General features: G+C 41.2%; 1 protein-coding gene across 1 annotated transcript; it reads right to left on the bottom strand.

Annotated features, from left to right (window-relative positions):
- Nucleotides 1-1,048: 1,048 nt before the first annotated feature.
- On the bottom strand, nucleotides 1,049-18,473 carry LOC148032615 (uncharacterized). The gene is given in 12 exon segments (XM_087683235.1): nucleotides 1,049-1,984; nucleotides 2,934-3,023; nucleotides 3,025-3,096; nucleotides 3,175-3,303; nucleotides 3,492-3,574; nucleotides 13,138-13,198; nucleotides 13,487-13,963; nucleotides 14,230-14,301; nucleotides 14,423-14,500; nucleotides 14,671-14,904; nucleotides 17,573-17,635; nucleotides 17,811-18,473. Coding segments are annotated over 12 exon segments (1,623 nt in total). The 5' UTR covers nucleotides 18,063-18,473; the 3' UTR covers nucleotides 1,049-1,972.
- Between the last annotated feature and the right edge of the window lie 891 nt (nucleotides 18,474-19,364).

The following is a 19,364-nucleotide window of genomic DNA, read 5'->3' on the forward strand; positions in this document are numbered from 1 at the left end:
ATGTTTTGGGCCTTGTATCATCTTATGCTACAAAACTTGTCAATAGACGTGGCATTCTGATAAATGTAGTGCCCTTGTTCACATTCCAAAAAGGAGTCTCATTCCATGTATACGTTCTCATTCCATGGACTATGCTGGGAAGGCCTCCAAGAAAGTTCGAGAATAATGAATGGATAAAAACTGAGACGGATGATGAGATATACCAGTTTGTTAGGATGGAATCAGGTTTGTTACATGAAGAGCTCAGAGAGGAAACGAGGCAAAAATAAGGAAAGAGATGGATGAACTGCTAACAGACAGCTGTGTAATGATGAAACATGAGATGCAAAACTGTGTACAAATGGACAACCAAGTGGCATTTGATCTCATGGGCACAGGAATAGAAAAAAGAAATACAAAAAGACATACAAGAATAATCGGATGCCCCCATGGCATAGAAAGATAAAGATCACCTCAAAGAGAGTTAACAGCTTGCAAACAAAGGCAAGTAGCAGGTGCCTTCATGAATACAGAAAGACATCCAAGAACAATCAGATAACCTATGGCTGAAAAAGCTAAGATCATCTGACTGCAGGGGGAGTTCAAAGCTTGCAAAGAGAGGTTAGAAACACAAAAGATGAACAAGAGCACATATCATGTGCTAGAGCATTGCCGTGTGCTAGTTTTTCACTCTCTCTTTTGCTAATTTTCATTGTTCACAAGAGAGTAAGTGATCAAGCTCTCTAGAAAGAAAGAAAGAAAGAAAAGGGGAAGAAACACTTGCAAAGCGTTACTTAACTAGGGGTAATTTTTGCCTCAAGAACAGGCAAGATCCCCCCTTACCATTACTATAGCATGTGCTCACAAGCAATGCAAAACAAAGCCACTTGTATTGAGTGGAAGGATGTAGATAAAGAGGACATTTTGTAGTCAAGGATATATAACGTAAGAGGATCAGCTAGACAATCGTTGGTCCATCATCCAAGCAAAAACACATACTGTAAAATCAAACGAAAAAGTTGAGATGTTGCATCAAACTAAATTGTTTTATGGTATCAACCTCTCAGGTGATCTCACACATAGACAACTCAAACACATAGACGATCACAACTGAATTGCATCAAACTAAATTGTTTAATGGTATCTACTATCAACCTCTCAGGTGATCTCACACATAGACAACTCAAACACATAGACGATCACAACTGAAGAGCTATCGTTCAACATTTTGGCAGCCCAGATTCCAGTGTCGTAGACTTGGTCCACTTGAAAACCATATTGGATATTTTTGTTTCTATGTTTGTCAGTAGCTTGTGTATATGAGCATCACATGTACGTCTTTCAAATGTCCATTACCAGACAGTAATCACACACATACACACCCTCACCCACCCCTAGAGAGTATGGAAATTGGCCTTTCACTGGTTTCTCCACAAAAAACTAGCACGGTAGGTTGTGCTTTGCATGGTGACATAAAGAGCATCCCATGTGCCAAGTCACACATGAACAGAGGGCTTTTGCACAATATGCAAAATTCCTTCATAAAATGCTTTAGTTAAGCAAAATGACAACTATGACAATCGTGAATGCATTCAAAATGCAAGTGGTGCTGATAATTGAAACAAGCATCCAAAGACTTGTAAGTATAGGCCTCTGTCTTGCCTAGTGGCCCATCACATTTTGCCTTTGCTGTCTCAGGTTATTACTCAGGGAACCATGCATCTACAAGATTGGGTTTTTGGTTATCACAAAGTGACGAGTTCTTTGCAGTCACACATGCTGCTAGTTTTTCACTTTCTGTGCCTCTAGGCTTGCTGGAATAATTGGATTATTCGGAACATGTTCATCTTTGAAGCCTGTTCCAAAATGAACAGTCATATTGGCCACTTAAGAGGTCTCCTTCATTGGCAGCCCAGTACCCTGGAGTGTGTGGAGCTTGTTACCAAGGAACACGTGTCTCTCTAGCATGTTGCGGTCTCTTCAATTTCTTTGTCTAGCCTATGTACTGGTGTGACTCTTGTACATTACACTCACTGTTATTGATATAATTGCACATTACAAAAAAAAACTGAGGGAAAGAGAGCAAGTAAACGAGAACTTTGCTCAAAATTGACTGATTTCATCAAACACAAAGTGCAATGTTTTTAGCCTTATCACATATATTCCAATTTCCAATCAAATCTAGATACTCATCGGTTTTTAGTAGGTAAACCCTAATTTTCCCAACAAAGTGTGTATTTAGATGCATTGTGCTTAGGAAGCATGCTAAAATTTAGCTCAAATACACCGATCTCTGGAACTCCCAACAAACCCACGTTAAGATCAAAAAGAAGTTGAGTCCCTGAAGCAAAAAGTTCATAGCCTCCGCCATGGTACCCAGACTCACCATCTACACCTCGCCTTCATGGTTTGTCTCCTCTTAAGATCAAAAAGGCCAGCAGTTAGTCAGATTCATGACCTGGTTGGACTGCTCTTCTTTAATTCCTTGGACCTGGTCCAATTATTACAGAGAAATACTGTTCTGTTTCTATAGAACTAAAAATTGCTAGAAAACTAAATACGTAAAAGGATAGAACCTAGGGAAAAGACACCTCCTAGGCTGGCTGTTCTAAAGGCAGAATATCTAATAACAATAAAGCCAGTCTTAGTGTCAAACCATTTGGAGACTCCCTAAATGGAAGAGGGTGCCGGAATCCTAAATGTCTAAGATTGCATCTCACCACTTCCTCATAAAGGCAAAAACATCACTTAACAGAATATCAATCAGATAAAAACAGTAAGTTATGTGTCCATCACATTAGACGAGTAGAAGCATTCATATCTATCCCATGGAATTTGAGAAAGTAAATTTACATTTTTCATTCTCAGAGATTTTCCTAATTAGATATGCAATCAGACAATCATAGGAAACAGATACAAACACAGCCCTGACAAGATTCAGAAATCAAATTTACCTTTTTCTTAATGAGGGATACAACCAAGGAATCGATAGAGCAGATATCCTTATTCATTTTGCGGATCAGACTTCTCCGAGGATCCTTTTTTCTGGTTATGGATACTATGAATGCGCTTTGCTTTGAGAGCATACTTCAGTGTGCTTAATGTTTCATTGAAATCCTGTAAAAAGTATTGCAGAATGTTCCAATGCTGACAGAGAAAATGCGGTTTAATAGAAAAGCAGCCATTGAATAATACCTTCTCTGCTGGAGAGACATTAGCAACGAGAAATGTGCTACTATTTCCTCCAAGAGATTCCTTGAGTAACCATGTGAGAGCTGAATTGCGATATGAGACAAACGTACTTCTTGATAGATTCAGAATCACCTGTGTATTGAAGCAAGATACTGTCTCATTTCTCCATACCCTGAACAAGCCCTCTTATCAGCCGATATTTTGTTTAGATTAAACAAAAAGTGCACATGAATGCTACTGCAATGCTGACTGGAAAAACAATACACTTCTACTAACACATTTACAATTATTAATAATTAATGGAACATTATTTCCCTTACATTATTAAGTTGAGAGAGAGACTTGTTGATGTATTTCATTTCATTCTGTCTTTCAACTGATACATTCTGTAGTTTTTCGTTGCCTGTATATTTTGAACAACAAAAATAGTGACATATTGTTTGGGTTTTACAAAAGGAAAAAGGAGAAGAAACAAGTGATAGCAAAGTTCCCTAACTCTCTAGAAATTGAATTAATTCAGTGATGGATAGATCAATTATACAATGGATCTCAGATGACTTTATTTGCATCCAGGGTACTATGTGCTAAGACAATATTTTTGCTATTGGGATCACTATCCAGTGTACTAGTCACCATGAGTTGGTATGTAGACGTATATGGTTTACACTTGGGCTCTGAAACCATACATTTGCATCAACTATGTGTAGTCTGCAGCTGATGTACACTTTACATGAGTATAATCTGATGCATCTATATTAGGAGGCATGGTTCATGCTCAAATTATGCATTACTTTGCCTTGTAGTCAAAACAGTGTTGGTTTATCACATCCGGATTATTTAATTATGGTTCTGACAACAATTATGGTTCATGTTGCTTGGTTTTGCTAGCTGGAAATTTCAACTTGCCATGGGTATCAATAGGGTCAAGCAATAAGTGTGCATATTGTTTCATTACGATGTTGCATGCTTTACCACTTAACACATGTTTTTGTCACACTGCAATTCAATGAAGGATGATTGCAAGAATTTAAAGGGGTAATCTATCACAAGGATGTGAATCTTTAACTCAATGCTCTTTGGACACTTAAGTTGTGCACATGTGAGGTACACGTGAGATTAAGTTGAATGTGTGTCATAGTGACAAATGATCCTAGCTTGCGTAATGGGGAGCATTGACAAAAGAAATTATATACAGGTGCCTGTGGGATACCTTAGTCAGATCTTAGTCAGGAACATTAAGTAGGCCTTTGGAAATGACCTTTGCTATCATGCAAGTTAAAGATCTAAAATGAATGAATGTCCTAAACTAAGGTTTGTGGAAGTTTCAACACTTTCACTTTCCAAGAGGTTAGAAATTTTAAATTGGGGTTGGGCATGGCCAAAGTTTGGGCCTAGACATATATTTCCCCAATTTAATTAATTATTCTTAACTGAAAATTTAAGGAGGCTACATTTGCATTGGCACATTCAACACTTGGCACTTGGCACTTGGCTAAGTTTGGGTGCCATTCAAGGCTATGTGAAGCTACCAAGCGCAGATCTTGTTGAGATATCGAGCTCCACTCGTGATATGCCAGGGTGACCGTTGTGCATTTATGTCACCGACTTGTCAGTTGTTGCAGATGCGGTTGGTACACCGCCCATGAATAATAGCTACATGACAGCTATCCTTATCTACTCTAGTTAATGGCTCAGTTAGTATGCCACCTTAGTTAGTTGAGTTTGGTTTGAGACCCATATATAGGGTTCTTCTATTTCTTTGTAAAAGAGTTCTTTTTGGCTTACACAACTAAGAAGAGAAAAACTGTTTTCAGCCTCCACCTCTGTGTGTATTCCTCCATTGTGCAAGCAAGAGAGCTACAAGTGAGACTCCTTCCTTCTCTCCCACAATCTTGATATGGTATCAGAGCCTTGTTCGTGGTAAGGAGCTCAAGAAAGCAAGCCAAGCTCGCGGTGTTCTGGTAAGAGGAGCAGTGTTGCTTTCATTTTCTGTTTTGGGAGCAGATCTCTGCAGGTAGCACAGCCCGAAATTGCAAGAGTTCATTGTCTCAGGTTGAGACGCCCTTCACAGTGAAGCAAGAGGGCAGTATATGCCGCGGGAAAGGGCTTTAGCCCTTGGTGACCCTGTTTTTTTTATTTGAGGCCATTTTGGGGCCTGTTTTGAAGGCGGAAGTTTTCTGTACGCACTCAGGATAAAGCCCTGTTTTATACTGTGCGACCACTGTTCTACAGGTCAGTGAAAAGTTACCACAGATATTGCATCGTATGCTCATGTGCAGAGACATTGGGAGTTACAGAATCATCCTTGGTTCCTGTATATGCAAAATCATCACTAGGAAGTGACTGTGTGGTCGAATACCACTTTCGCCAGTTTTGCAGATTTGCCCTTGTGAGGCTGAAGCTGTGTTCTTTGCAGGGACAGAATTTTTTGCAGTGTTCTGTAATGGCGTCTGATTCTCTTTCATAGATTGTCACTGAAAAGCTTGACAAGAACAACTTCCAAGCATGGAAGTTTAGAATGACGAATTTCCTTATGGAAAAAGGATATTGGAAATTTATTGCAGGAAATGAAGAAGAATCAGTTCTTCCTGATGTTCCCAATCAACAGCAAATGCAAGCATTTAAAGCATGGCATGAGAGAGCCAAGAAAGTTATGTACTGACTGTCTATCAACATTTCAGACTCTATGATTGTGCATATTCAAGATGCAAGTACGCCAAAGGAGGCATGGGATAGCACAAATACGCAAGCCAGGAAAATGTAGCTCAAGTAAGAGTTGCACAATGTGCAAAGAGAAAATATGAGCATCAACGACTACCACATGAAGGTGAAGAAGATTGCAGATGCACTTGCTTCCATTGGGTCGCCAGTGGAAGATGATGATTTAGTTTCTGTGACCTTGAATGGTCTAGGAAAGGATTATGCACAGTTCCGAACATCCATTTCCGTCCGTGAAAGATCTCCTGATTTTGAGGAGTTGATTGCTCTTCTAATTTCTGAGGAGCAGAGAAATGGTGGTGCATCTTGTTCAGAAGGAACTTCAAAAGAAGCTGTCTTCTACTCAAATGCTGGAAGAGGTAGAGGCAGAGGTAGAGGAGGCCGATCTGGAGGCCGTGGTAGAAATCAGAATATGCAGCAAACTCAAGAAAACCAGTCCTATGGAGGAGGACGTAGTAACTCTAGAGGCAGGGGGAGCCAAAGAGGTCGTGGTGGATGGCAAAGAGGCCAAAATGCAAACAGTAATGTTGAATGCTACTACTGTGGTAAAATGGGTCATATGACTAAAGACTGCTATAAAAAGCAGAATGACATCATGAATGGAAAACTACAACAAGGGAATTATGCATCTTCTAGTAGACAGGGTGATGACAGAAATGAGCATTTGTTTATGGTGCAGCACATGAACAATTCTGTGACAAGTACAGAAGAAAGCAATGATGTATGGTATGTTGACTCAGGTGCATCAAACCACATGACAGGTCATGCAGAATGGATGGAGGATGCAAGGAAAATGGAAAGACCAGGGTTTGTGGAGACTGATGATGATACTGCACATCCTATTGTGCAGATTGGAAAAATTCCTTTGTCTATGCAAGATGGGAAAAAGAAATACCTGTCTGATGTATTTCATGTCCCGAATATGACCAAGAATCTGGTTTCTGTTGATCAAATGGTTGAGCAGGGCTTACAGGTCAGATTTAATCCTCATGGATGCTTTGTTGAGGATATGAAAAATAAATGTCACTTGATAGCAAAAGGAAAGAAGAATGGCAGAATGTTTAAGTTGGATGCAAACATGTCTGAATTGAGTGCAGCAATGTTTGCACATGGAACCGGTGTAGTTGCAGATATTGATATCTGGCATAAACGCATTGGTCATGTTAATGTACAGCGACTTAAATCAATGCAAGCCCAAAATATTGTTGCAGGATTGCCAAAATTCAAGGTTGCAGAAATGCATAAGGTATGTGAAGTCTGTCAATTTGGAAAACAGGCAAGGAAACCATTTCCTAGACATATTCAAGAGAGTGAGAAGCCATTGGAATTAATCCACTCTGATGTGTCGACTACTAAAGCTGCATCTCTTGGAGGCTGTCACTTTTATTGATGACTATAGTAGAAAAGTTTAGGTGTATTTTATGAAAAAGAAAAGTGAAGTTTTTGGGCATTTCAAAACTCTTAAAGCTATGGTTGAAAAAGAAACAGGTCTGCAAATAAAATGCATAAGGTCAGATGGAGGGGGAGAGTACCTCTCAAATGAGTTTGCAAGGTTCCTGCAGGAGCATGGCATAAAGCAGCAATATTCATGCAGTCATACCCCACAACAAAATGGAATTGCAGAAAGGAAAAACAAGCATATTGGAGAGGTATCTCGTACCATGCTCAACGAAAAAGACTTGTCAGATTTTTATTGGGCTGAAGCAGTTGCTACAGCAGTCTACATAATGAACAGGACTCCCACTGCAGCAATACATGGGATGACTCCAGAGGAGAGGTATACTGGTAGGAAACCAGATATTTCTCATTTGAAAATTTTTTGTTGCATTGCCTATGTACATATGCCAGATGAGTTGAGATCCAAGTTGGATCCAAAAGCTGAGAAGTGCATCTTTATTGGTTACTCTCTGCAGTAAAAAGAGTATAGATGCTATAACCCTTCTACTCGTAAGTTTACAGTGAGCAGAGATGTTTTTGATGAGATGAGTAGCTGGTATAAACCAGTAAATGTGATTGATGATGTAGATGCACAAAATGGTAATGCTGCACAGAATTCACAGCAGCAGTCACAAAATATTAGTGGACCTGGAGCGTCCTCTAGCAGTGGTTCACATTCTTCGCCATGGACAGGCAGATTGAGATCAGGAGAATCTTCTCAAAGCAATGCAGATAGTGGTATCCAGGTATCACGAAAAGGAAAAGAGAAGGTTGATCAGCCCATGTTTGATGTGAATGCAGGTCACTCTTATGTGGATGGTGAATCCAGTGGCTCAGAACAGAGCATTGATGATGAGTTGGGTATTCTTTCTATTGTTACACCTGGAGTAAGGAAGACCAGGGATGTTTTGAGAGCATCTGGGAGTGAACCTACTTTGCGCAGGTCTACAAGAGCTAGGTATCCTGTGGATAGGCTGAAATATGATGGATTTACAGCCATTCACTATGCATATATGGTCAAAGTGATACAGGAACCAGAACCCACTTCTTTTGAGCAAGCCATGGAAAAAGAAAAATGGAAGAAAGCCATGGATGAAAAAATGCAAATGCTACATGGGAATTGGTACCTTTGCCTAAAGGTAAGAATGCAATTAGCTGTAAGTGGGTTTATAAGGTAAAGCATAATGCAAATGGTTCTGTGAACAGATACAAGGCAAGATTAGTAGTCAAGGGGTATGCACAAGCATATGGCTTGACTATGAAGAAACATTCAGTCCGGTTGCAAGGATGACAACCGTAAGAGCAGTCATTGCTATGGCTGCATCAAAGGGATGGTCTTTACATCAGATGGATGTAAAGAATGCCTTCTTGCATGGTGATTTGCAAGAAGAGGTCTATATGGAGCAGCCACCAGGTTATGTACATGCTGTTCATCCTGAGTTTGTTTGCAGATTGAAGAAAGCATTGTATGGCTTGAAGCAAGCACCTAGAGCATGGTCTGACAAGATAGGACAATATCTTGTCACTATTGGCTTTCAGATTTCCAAGGCAGATTTCTCACTTTATATGAGAAAAACAGAGAAATGTATTATGCTACTTGTCATTTATGTTGATGATTTGATTATGACAGGTAACAGTGATGAAGATATCCTTCATGTGAAAATGCTATTGAAGCAGAAGTTTGAGATGAAGGATTTGGGAGAGCTGCGTTATTTCTTGGGTATTGAGATGATTAGATCACCAAGTGAGATACAGCTCTTGCAGAGGCAGTATGGATTGGACATGCTGTCCAAATATGGGATGACAGGCTGTAAGCCTATTTCAGTTCCTTTGGAGCAGAATGTGAAGCTGAGCACAGATGCAGGTGAGCTTCTGGAAGACCCTACTATGTACAGACGCATAGTAGGAAGCTTGATTTATATGAATATTACCACGCCAGATTTGAGCTATGCTGTTGGATTGGTAAGTCAGTTTATGCAGGCTCCAAGGAAACCGCATTTGGATGTGGCTAGACGCATACTCAGGTATGTAAAGTCCACATTGCAATATTAACTATTTTATGAAACTGGGGTTCAGATACAGTTGCATGGATACACTGATGCTGATTGGGCTGGTAGCATTTCTGATAGACGATCTACCAGTAGATATGTGTTCTCTTTTAAGAGTGCTGCAGTCACTTGGAGCAACAAGAAACAGCCTACAGTTGCCTTATCCAGCACAAAGGCCGAGTACAGGGGTGCAGCAATGGCTGCATGTGAGGTAGCTTGGTTGCATAAGCTACTTTATGATATGCATCAGCCTACAGATGGGCCAGTTGTCATTTATTGTGACAACATAAGTAGTATACACTTGGCAAATAACCCAGTCTATCATGCTAGAACAAAGCACATTGAGGTGCATTATCACTATGTGTGAGAGAGGGTTTTACTAGGTCTTATTGATCTAGTTTATGTCAGCACAGAGGATCAGGTAGCTGACATATTCACGAAGGCATTGGACGCAGAGAAGCTGCGCAAGTTCAGAGACCTGCTTGGTATGCAGGAATTGGGATTGAGCTCGAGGGGGAGTGTTGAGCTATCGAGCTCCACTCGTGATATGCCAGGGTGACCGTTGTGCATTTATGTCACCGACTTGTCAGTTGTTACAGATGCGGTTGGTATACCACCCATGAATAATAGCTACATGACAGCTATCCTTGTCTACTCTAGTTCGTGGCTCAGTTAGTATGCCACCTTAGTTAGTTGAGTTTGGTTTGAGACCCATATATAGGGTTCTTCTATTTCTTTGTAAAAGAGTTATTTTTGGCTTACACAACTAAGAAGAGAAAAACTGTTTTCAGCCTCCACCTCTGTGTGTATTCCTCCATTGTGCAAGCAAGAGAGCTACAAGTGAGACTCCTTCCTTCTCTCCCACAATCTTGACAGATCTGAGAGTGAAGATCTCAATTTTGGGCAAGAAGAGAGTTGTGGTAGCACGTAGTTGGGCAACTTATCTTGAGCCTAAGGCGACTAGACTAGCAATCACTCGTCTGATAGGACAAGGGTAGTAGTTTTCTTCTCCACCTTAGTGAGAGGCAACAACAAAAAAGAACAGCTCACCAGCTGCAAGAGTTGTGCCAAGGTTTTACAATATATAAAGAAAACGCACAATGCTTTTTGGTAGCGCACCCACTCTAAAGAAAACGCAGAATATATAAACACAACTAAAATACAATAACTCAAACAAAAATGCAAAAATGCAAAGTAGGATGGAAAAGAATCTGATGAAAATGAATGGATGTTGAAAGAAAAATGAATGTATGTACACAATGCTCAAAGGCAAAGCAGTCCAACAACCAATGACTCTCATGGAAGTAGTTTGAGGGAGGTGATTGAGTGTGTTGTCCACGTGAGATAGATCCCCAATACAATAACCACAAATTGGAGCAAAAGCTAATGAAGACATGTACTGAAGACACAAAAACGACCTGTTGTAGATGAAAACACAAATCAAGCTGAATGAAAATGAATGTATGTATACAATGCTCAAAGACAGAGCAGTCCAAAAGCTAATGATTCTCATGGGAGTAGGCTAAGGGACGTGTCAGAGTGTGTCATCCGTTGAAAACAGATCTCAAGTACAATAGCCGCCCGTTGGACCAAGGGCTAAAGAAGAAAAGTGCTGAAAATGCAAAACAACCTGCTGTAGAAGAAAATGCAAATCAAGCTATGCCGAAAACTCAAAAAGCCAAAACCGGAGTAGGTATGATGGCATGGCAGTCATGGCGTGCTAAGTCAACCAACAGCTAGACGATGATGATGATGATGAGGGGCTGAATCAGTTAACCTAGCCTGCAGTAATGATGGTGACTGGCAGCAAGTATGAACAGCAGGCTGATGGCACCAAGAAGATGGAAACGCTCATAAAGAAGTCCTCCAAAAGCTGGCAATAGCAGGCTGGCATGCTTGGACAGCAAATGTAGCAGTCTAAATGTAGACAACAGCAGCTGGAGTGTGCCAAGCAAGTGTTCAAATAGTCGTGGATCCTGAAGATGATAATGATGAATATAATGGCAGCATCTGAAGACTCACCGAGTCGAATGAGTGAGGATGCAAAAAGGATGCAAGTGACCTAGCACAATCTCTATTTATAGAGACGGAACCAACCAAAGTTTAAGGTTTTGATTATGGAAAATTGAAGCACACTTAGTGCATTCAAGTTTTGGGGCTGTTTAATGAGCTTAATGAAAGTTTGTTAATGCACCTCCTTTAGCTTAACATGACCTCCTCTCATTGATAACAAGGGAGATTATATTTTGGCACAGCGTACTTTGAGATAGTCCGAGGAGAACTTGCAGTTTTGCATCTACCTAGGGGAGCAAAGTCCTTCAAGGAGATGATGGTAATCAGGGCATCCAAGACTGCCTAATGTGCAATCTCCTAGTGCAAGTAGTGCATCATTTTGTGGAACCAAGACTTAGCCCTTGACCATGTGTAAGTGTCAATGTATCTCCTAGTGGGGCTTGATGGCGGATCTCTTCTAGATAGAATTAAGTGATCAGTTGATTCAATACTGAGGATGGGCAAGGGAGTCATCTAATGGCATGTGCCGGGTATATGCTGAATAGCAGGAAAAGGAAACACAGATTTGCTGCAAAATGCAGGGATTTCAACAAAATACAGCAGTTTGAATGCTATGGGGAATCTCACATGAAGGAGTTCTCAGGAAAATGGTTGGCATAGATCAAAGAAGGTAGCAGGAAGAGAAAATGCAGCAGTACAGAAAAAATGTGCTGCAAAACACAAACTGAAACATCAAACTGCAGGCTGCTACAGAGAATGCAGCAGTCCTCTGCCTTGGACTGCATCTGCCTAGCATTGAATGACTAATGTAGTCATCGGAGACCTCAATCAATGAAGAAAAGTGCTGTCACAAAATAAGGCAGGCTGAAGGCAGCAAAAATTAGCAGTTTGCTGTCAGAGGAGCAGGAAGCTCAGGAAGTGCTGAGCACTGCTGCACCAGCAAACACAATTAGCAACAAAGACTCCTGTCACAAGAAATGCAGGCATGAACAGTGATTCTCTACCATCGTGAAAGCTTCAACAGTGAGGCTTGAGTATGTGCTTGATACCATGATAGAAACAGTGTTGAAAAGGAATAGCCAGCAATGAACACAATGAGTGTGTAGGCAAAAGCGAGGAATGAGAACTGACTGCAATATATAGAGGCATCATATAGACAGGTGCAAAGATGGGAACTAATCTGGCCATATAACTCGCCAACTGGAAATATGCCAGACTCGCTGGCTGGCTAGATAAATGATCAATGGCCAAACGTGGAACCCATTAATGGGCCATAAATTTCCAGACTATGTGCCAAATATGGAGCTGGATCTAAGCTTTCAATGTTTTGCTATTCCATAATGACAGTTCTTTAGGGATCAAAACTTCTTTGCCATTGTCTCCTCTATGGCATTATATGGATTCATAATAGCGAAGCAACTGACTGCAAAACAATTGGGTATACACATTGCGATGGTTCCAGTCTTATTAAATTCGCTGTTGAAAATCCTTGTAACTCTCTAGTGTCAAAATGATTCCCCACCTCTAAAATGTTCCAAGTGAACAGATCATCATTTATTGGTAGATAGTTACTATGATCCACTCACACTGTCAGCTTTATCCTTCCTGAGAACTTCATTAATCTACTGGAGCAGGTTATCATCTTGAAATAGCCCCAGTGCTGGTGAGCAGATTTCATGAACTAATGGTGATGTAAGATTAACCTTAACTTCAAAACTCAAGAAGACTTCAGAAATCTGTTTTATTTCACCTGCAAGATCAACAAGATTTATGTAGCTAACAAGATCAGCACTCCCCCCTGTTATTGGCATCTGTAAGATCATTGTTTTAGTTGTGGATGGTCACTTGAAAAAAAATGATTGTGCCATAGCCTATGGAACTAGAATTTTGATACAAAATGAACAGGATCTACCCACTCTTTGAAGTGGGAGATTGCCAAGAAAAGTGAAGGGCTAGCCACTTCAATGTTTGAATAAAAGGCAGATTCTTCTGATTGTTTTTATTGGATAAAAGTTACTGAATGGAAGCATACCTTTCTGAACAGTGGAATAGAAAACAATAACATAAAGACTGGTAGTAAAGAGTAGAGGTATGTTCACCCAGGAAATTTTTATGGTAAATAGTGTGTGGCTGCGGCTTGAATAACTGTTTGACTCAGTAGCTATTGTTGCACGACTAGCTGCCCCAAGTCTTAGCAATCGATCCATTTCTGACCATGTTGATACTTGTTTCCATAAAAGGCCCTCTACATAGGTGCCTGTGACAGGGTGCTCTCTCAACCTTAAGTAGTTTTCTGCAGAGGGCTTGGAAGAGCCTCCAAAAGAGAATTGGTGCAAGCCCTTCATCTTAATCATGGTGCCATTTGCATTGTCTTCAATTCTCTGATTCTCCAGTGTGGCCAGGCTGGAATCACTTGAAATAGATCTAATCTCATCTCCTTGCTCACCAGAACCAGAGGTTTCAGAGTTGTTTGACCCAGACAACTGTAGCCTGATTTGTTCCAAAGAGGATTCTCTCAACTGGTTTATTGCCAACAAGTCACGCACTTTTTCTTGATATATCTCCAAATAACTAACCTGGAACTTCAGCAGGACAATTGCTTCAATATCAAGTCACCATGAGCTCATATATTTTGAAACATTTACAAAAAAAGTCTGTGCATTAGCAACAGAAATTTGACACAAAGAACTCAGCTTGATTGACATTAGATTCAAAGCACAAGCCTGAATACGGCCAGGAAATCAATATGTGATTCCTTTGCTGTCCTTCAAGCACTAACTTACTCTCAAACAATCATCGCCTCCTATCGTTAGTTGAGAATAAGGAAAAGAGAAAGATAGACCTCCATTTTGCAGTGTTGATCCAAGCATTTGTCCTTGACTCGCCGTAACAACTCAGAGAACATCCTTGGCATCTGAAAAAAGGACATAATATCACATATCAGAGTACAATGTTGTGTTTTCCTTGAAAAAAACAACCTAACATCAGGTATCGGATCACAACATTGTATTTTTGCTTCAGAACGACAAACTTACCAGTCCAGCACCTTCCTCTGTGCCATCCCCATAGATGGTGTACGTTTTACCCGTACCAGCTTGCCCATACGATAGTATCTATCAACATTTCCAAAAAAGGCCCTGTCATGGTTAAACCACATTTGGAAAAAAGGCCTATCATGGTTTATTCACTATACTTCTTGTGCCCAGCATGCAATGTGTGTAAAACATATATGGTGTTTAAATGTTAGATTAGTCAAAGAAAAAAGAAAAGGATCAAAACCAACCGTGACATTTTGTCCATTTAATGCGCTCTCTACAGCCTGAATGCCAATGTCCATGTATATTTGCTGTTGTGATTCTTCCTTCTTTTCCTTCTTATTAACTTGCACATAGCTATCATCTTGCACATAGTCTACTTGGAATACAAGATGATCAATATCCCTGGTTGAAGGCTTTCTATCTTGATAAAGGATGATATGCTCTTTTACTACAATTCTATTACCAAGCAAGCAAAGCACCTGTACATAAGCGGCTCTAGAGTTTAGTTATTTTCAAGGTCCAGAACAAATAAACAACCTTCCATTGAAGAATGTGTGGAGAGAAAAATATAGAAGAACCTGATTTGATTGCAGTAATCAAGCATGGCCTTTACTTTATAACTGCCTCAAAGTAATTTACCATTTGTACCGTCAGCTTGAACACAAACATGTTCTAAGCACATGCTTCTCTAAAGGCGTAAACAACATACTAAGCTAGCATATTGTAGCACCTTTGATTTCTTAAGTCCTGAAAAATAAAAGAAGCAAACAAGTAGAGACTCACATAACAAACAAGAACATATGGGAAAAATGCCTCCAACCTACCTCAAATAACGAAAAAATGCTGAAGAACAGTCCGAGCTGCAATAAACAATGCAGGAAATGCTGCCACTCGGAACTGCCACATGGCACTACTGAAATGTGCCTAAAACTGGACCATGCTAATGACCATGAACTGCTGTAAGTGCATCTCCTCAGTCAGCTGGAGCTGATCAGTGTGAACTGGTGCATATGCACTCTAATCTCCAGCTAATGTGCCTAAGATGAACAAGACAAACATGTAAGAATGAATAATGGATAAAGACAATAACAAAGATCCCAAAGTCCTTGTCTAACTCAAATTGACTCAGACTGAGGCTCGCAAGTAGGAAACATACCCAGAAGAAGACAATGTAAAACATATCTTCTAACATCCCCTCTTAAATCCTGGTACGAAGTGGTTCTTGTGAACATGGACAAATTCAAAGTCATGGTAACTCGAAAAGAGAAAAGACTAGTCTCAAGAGTTGAGGTGGTTCCAAAGAGTTGCATGATCCTATTGTGGCTCCCATATGGGGATCCATTGTGGGACAACAGACCGGTACGGTAACAAAACCCCTCAAGTCAGAAGTGTGAAGGATGCACTCCAACTTGCATGACCACAAGGCATAGTTGGAGCCATCCAACTTCTCCTTCTCTAGGAGTGAAGGTAAAACATGTATCTATACAAAGGGTGCCATGGTAGCAAGATGAAGACCCTCAATGCCACCAAGGGTAGAAACTCAAAGGGATGTGGATGGGAAGGAGCCCAATCACGGTTTGAACCTTCATCCACATCACAATCTCTCTGGTTTTCGCAATGATCCTCTCAATCTCCATGATTGTGACGATCTTTGTATCGATCCTCTCAATGTCAATGATTGTAATGCCTGTCTTTTTGATCCCAGTTATCACTTCTTCATTCCTCACAGTCTCCATCAAATTGACAATCCACCCACTCTTGCCAATGATACCAGTCAGCCATGGATGTCCTTCAAAAACCTGCAAAAAACACAAAGAAATGCCGCATTTTGGAGTGAAGGGGCTTTGGAAAGGTCGGAGGCTTGATAGAATAGCCACATTTTGAGGGCAATCCATTGTAGGAAGGTCTTTGGAGCTGGAGAAGGTGACAAGCACACTCCGACAGTTGCACTTGATGGTGGCCCAGCATTTGCTTAACTGAAAGCACTGAAATCTGGAGTGATTCACAGCACTTCAAGAAGGTCTCCTCTTCGTAGCAGCTCCAGTTTCCTATCCTTTGGCAATGATACCATGTGAGAGTGCATAACAGAAGCAATCATGAATTTGGAGAGAGAAGGGAAAAGATAGACAAGGTGAACACAGAGAGACAAGAAACAATATGCAAATGCTGAATACAAGGCTGCTACAATCAGCCCCTGCACACTGTTAGACTGCATCAGTGAGGGTGCTGGAATGTGACAGAATAGACCATAGAAGCACTCGATGGGAAAGAGACTGGAGGCATCCGAAGCTGCTGGAATGAACAACCTGAAATGGCAGCAACAGACAACCCGTAAATGGCATAAAAGCCAAAACTGGCCAACCTGTCTCAGATAATGATAAAATTTTGAAAAACAGTCCAACCTGCAATAAGTAATGCAGGAAATGCTGCCACCCAGGAGTGCCATGTGGCATTGCTGAAGCACACCCAATACTGAACCAGGCTAGTAGGCTAGCAACCACAAACTGCTAGAAACCTGCCTCCTAAGTCAGTTGGAGCTGATCAGTGTGAACAGGCTGTAGTGAAGTGGTGCAAATGCACTCTAATCTCTACCTAATGTGCCTGAAATCAACAAGATTGACACACAAGGATGAACGATGGACTAAGACAGTGACAAAGCTCCCAAAGTCTTCATCTAACTCAGACTGAGGCTTACAAGCATGAGAAGTACATAGAAGAAGACAAAACAAAGTATGTGTGCTAACATAAACAGCCACAGAACCACATAAAAAGCAGCAACAATACGTTTGCCTGAAATCAACAAGATTGACACACAAGGATGAACGATGGACTAAGACAGTGACAAAGCTCCCAAAGTCCTCATCTAACTCAGACTGAGGCTTACAAGCACGAGATGTACATAGAAGAAGACAATACAAAGCATGTGTGCTAACATAAACAGCCACAGAACCACATAAAAAGCAACGACAATATGTTTATTAGAACGTGAAGGCTATGTCTCCAATGTCTAGCCCAAGTTCATCATGGACATTTCTACTCTGAACACTACTTTGCCCAAAATCATTCTGTAATCTAATGTTTTACGGCCAACTATCTGTCACAAGCCTCACACCAATTTTCAAACATGCATAACGTTAAATATTATACCTGCCTTAAAGGGCATATTTTCTCATCTTCCAGAAACGGTCTCATCCTCACACAGACTTGTACCTGGGATAAAAAAAGTCTGAATATTAGCTTGGAGGACTTGAAGCAGTGCAGTACTCATGTTTCACTTCCACTTAACAGCACACAAACTTGCAGAGTCCTCCTGTTTGCTTGACATTGGAACAGACTATCACAGAGTTCAAAAGTACAGCCATAGCACGCGGTGACATGTGTATACCTTATTGTTGCAAGCTCTTTTATCATTTGCCCTTTTGGAAGAGGAAGGCGAGGAGGGTGTCGAAGTCACGGTGGAGCTAGGGCTTTCAGGGCATGAAGACCTGATACCATCTGGTCTAATAGCATCAGCTGAGGAGGATGAGCAGGAGGAAGAAAAGCTTGCCTGTTCTGCTGGGGTAAACCCGCGTGGAACTGTATCTACGGCATGTGTAAGAGACTGGTAAGAGAGGCCATTCAAAGGCATGTTCGCCATGGGAGGGTGAGCTTGGTGAAGCCTCAAAGCCTGAGACACAGGAGATCAATGAGATAATTCTTTACCTAACGATATTCTCATGACTGAAGGCGATCACGAGCTTTCCTCGCGAGTTTCAGATCCGTCCATGGGAAGGGAGTCTCTTCTGACTCAGTCTCCCTGCACGACATCGACATCCCATAGAGAGTCTCTCTGTGTGACTGTGTTATGTTTTGACGGTTATGAATCAACAACTGTCAGCTATCTTGCCTGCACTCTAAATGTTGATCACGATGTCAAATGGCAGGTGGTCGGAGCTCGAAATTTCAGAACAGAAAGTTCCATAATCCATTTACTACGCGCGCGGTGCCTAGACTCGCCCCTGCGCGAAGGGCGCGATTTTTGCGGGGGCTGGCCGCCCCCCACCTCTCCTTAACTAATAGTATAGATATATAAAAAACGCTAGTATTTTATGTTTCGTGCGCGAACACTAGGTCGCTTCATGCGTAGCTTCACGCAACTGATTTTATGTAGGAAGCACACATTACATTTTGGTTTCCTCATGCTTCCTGCCCCCCCCTCTCATACCACCACTACTACCGCCACCTACCAACTAAAATGTATCTTCTTGCGTTGCTTTATGGGAGCTGAAAGAGTGAGAGAGAGAGAGGGGGGGGACCGTTACACACCCAATTGTAGTTGCCCAAGTCCACGAAGTTGGGCTAAAACCAAAAAAGGGTCCCCTCCCTCTCACACACCTGGGTTGCCCGGCACGACCAACAAGGGGGGTATCGAATGCTCCCCTCACCTTGTTTCGACCTTCCACATGGCGGGGCAGCTCCCCCAACCAATCACCTACAGCGTGCCGAGTCCCTCCTGCGAAGAAGTCATTACCGACACTGTTGTTATATAAACATGATGGGAAGCCATGCCTGTGATTTTTTTTGCATGTTGCATGTGCAATCCATCTCTGTTGAGCTAATGCATGGCTTCATTTTTTGTGTTTACAAGTGCTTGAAGATTGTGATCTCATCTATCACAAGTATGCTCTCTCTCTCTCTCTCTCTCTCTCTCTCTCTCTCTCTCTCTCTCTCTCTCTCTCTCTCTCTCTCTCTCTCTCTCTCTCTCTCTCTCTCTCTCTCTCTCTCTCATATGCATTGTGCATCATGCATTATGCTTAGATTATGTTCTAAATCCCTATGAGGAAAACATCTAAGGCATCCATTTCAAGTAATGTGCTTGCAAGATTTCCATCAATCCCTCTCCATCATGTAGATTTATGAGCTGCCTTCTTTAACAGGGTATCCCTTATCATCTCACATT

This window comes from Lygodium microphyllum, chromosome 8 (genome assembly GCF_053477565.2).
Source record: "Lygodium microphyllum isolate KBCC chromosome 8, Lygodium_microphyllum_v1.1.10, whole genome shotgun sequence".
Taxonomy (NCBI): Eukaryota; Viridiplantae; Streptophyta; class Polypodiopsida; order Schizaeales; family Lygodiaceae; genus Lygodium; species Lygodium microphyllum.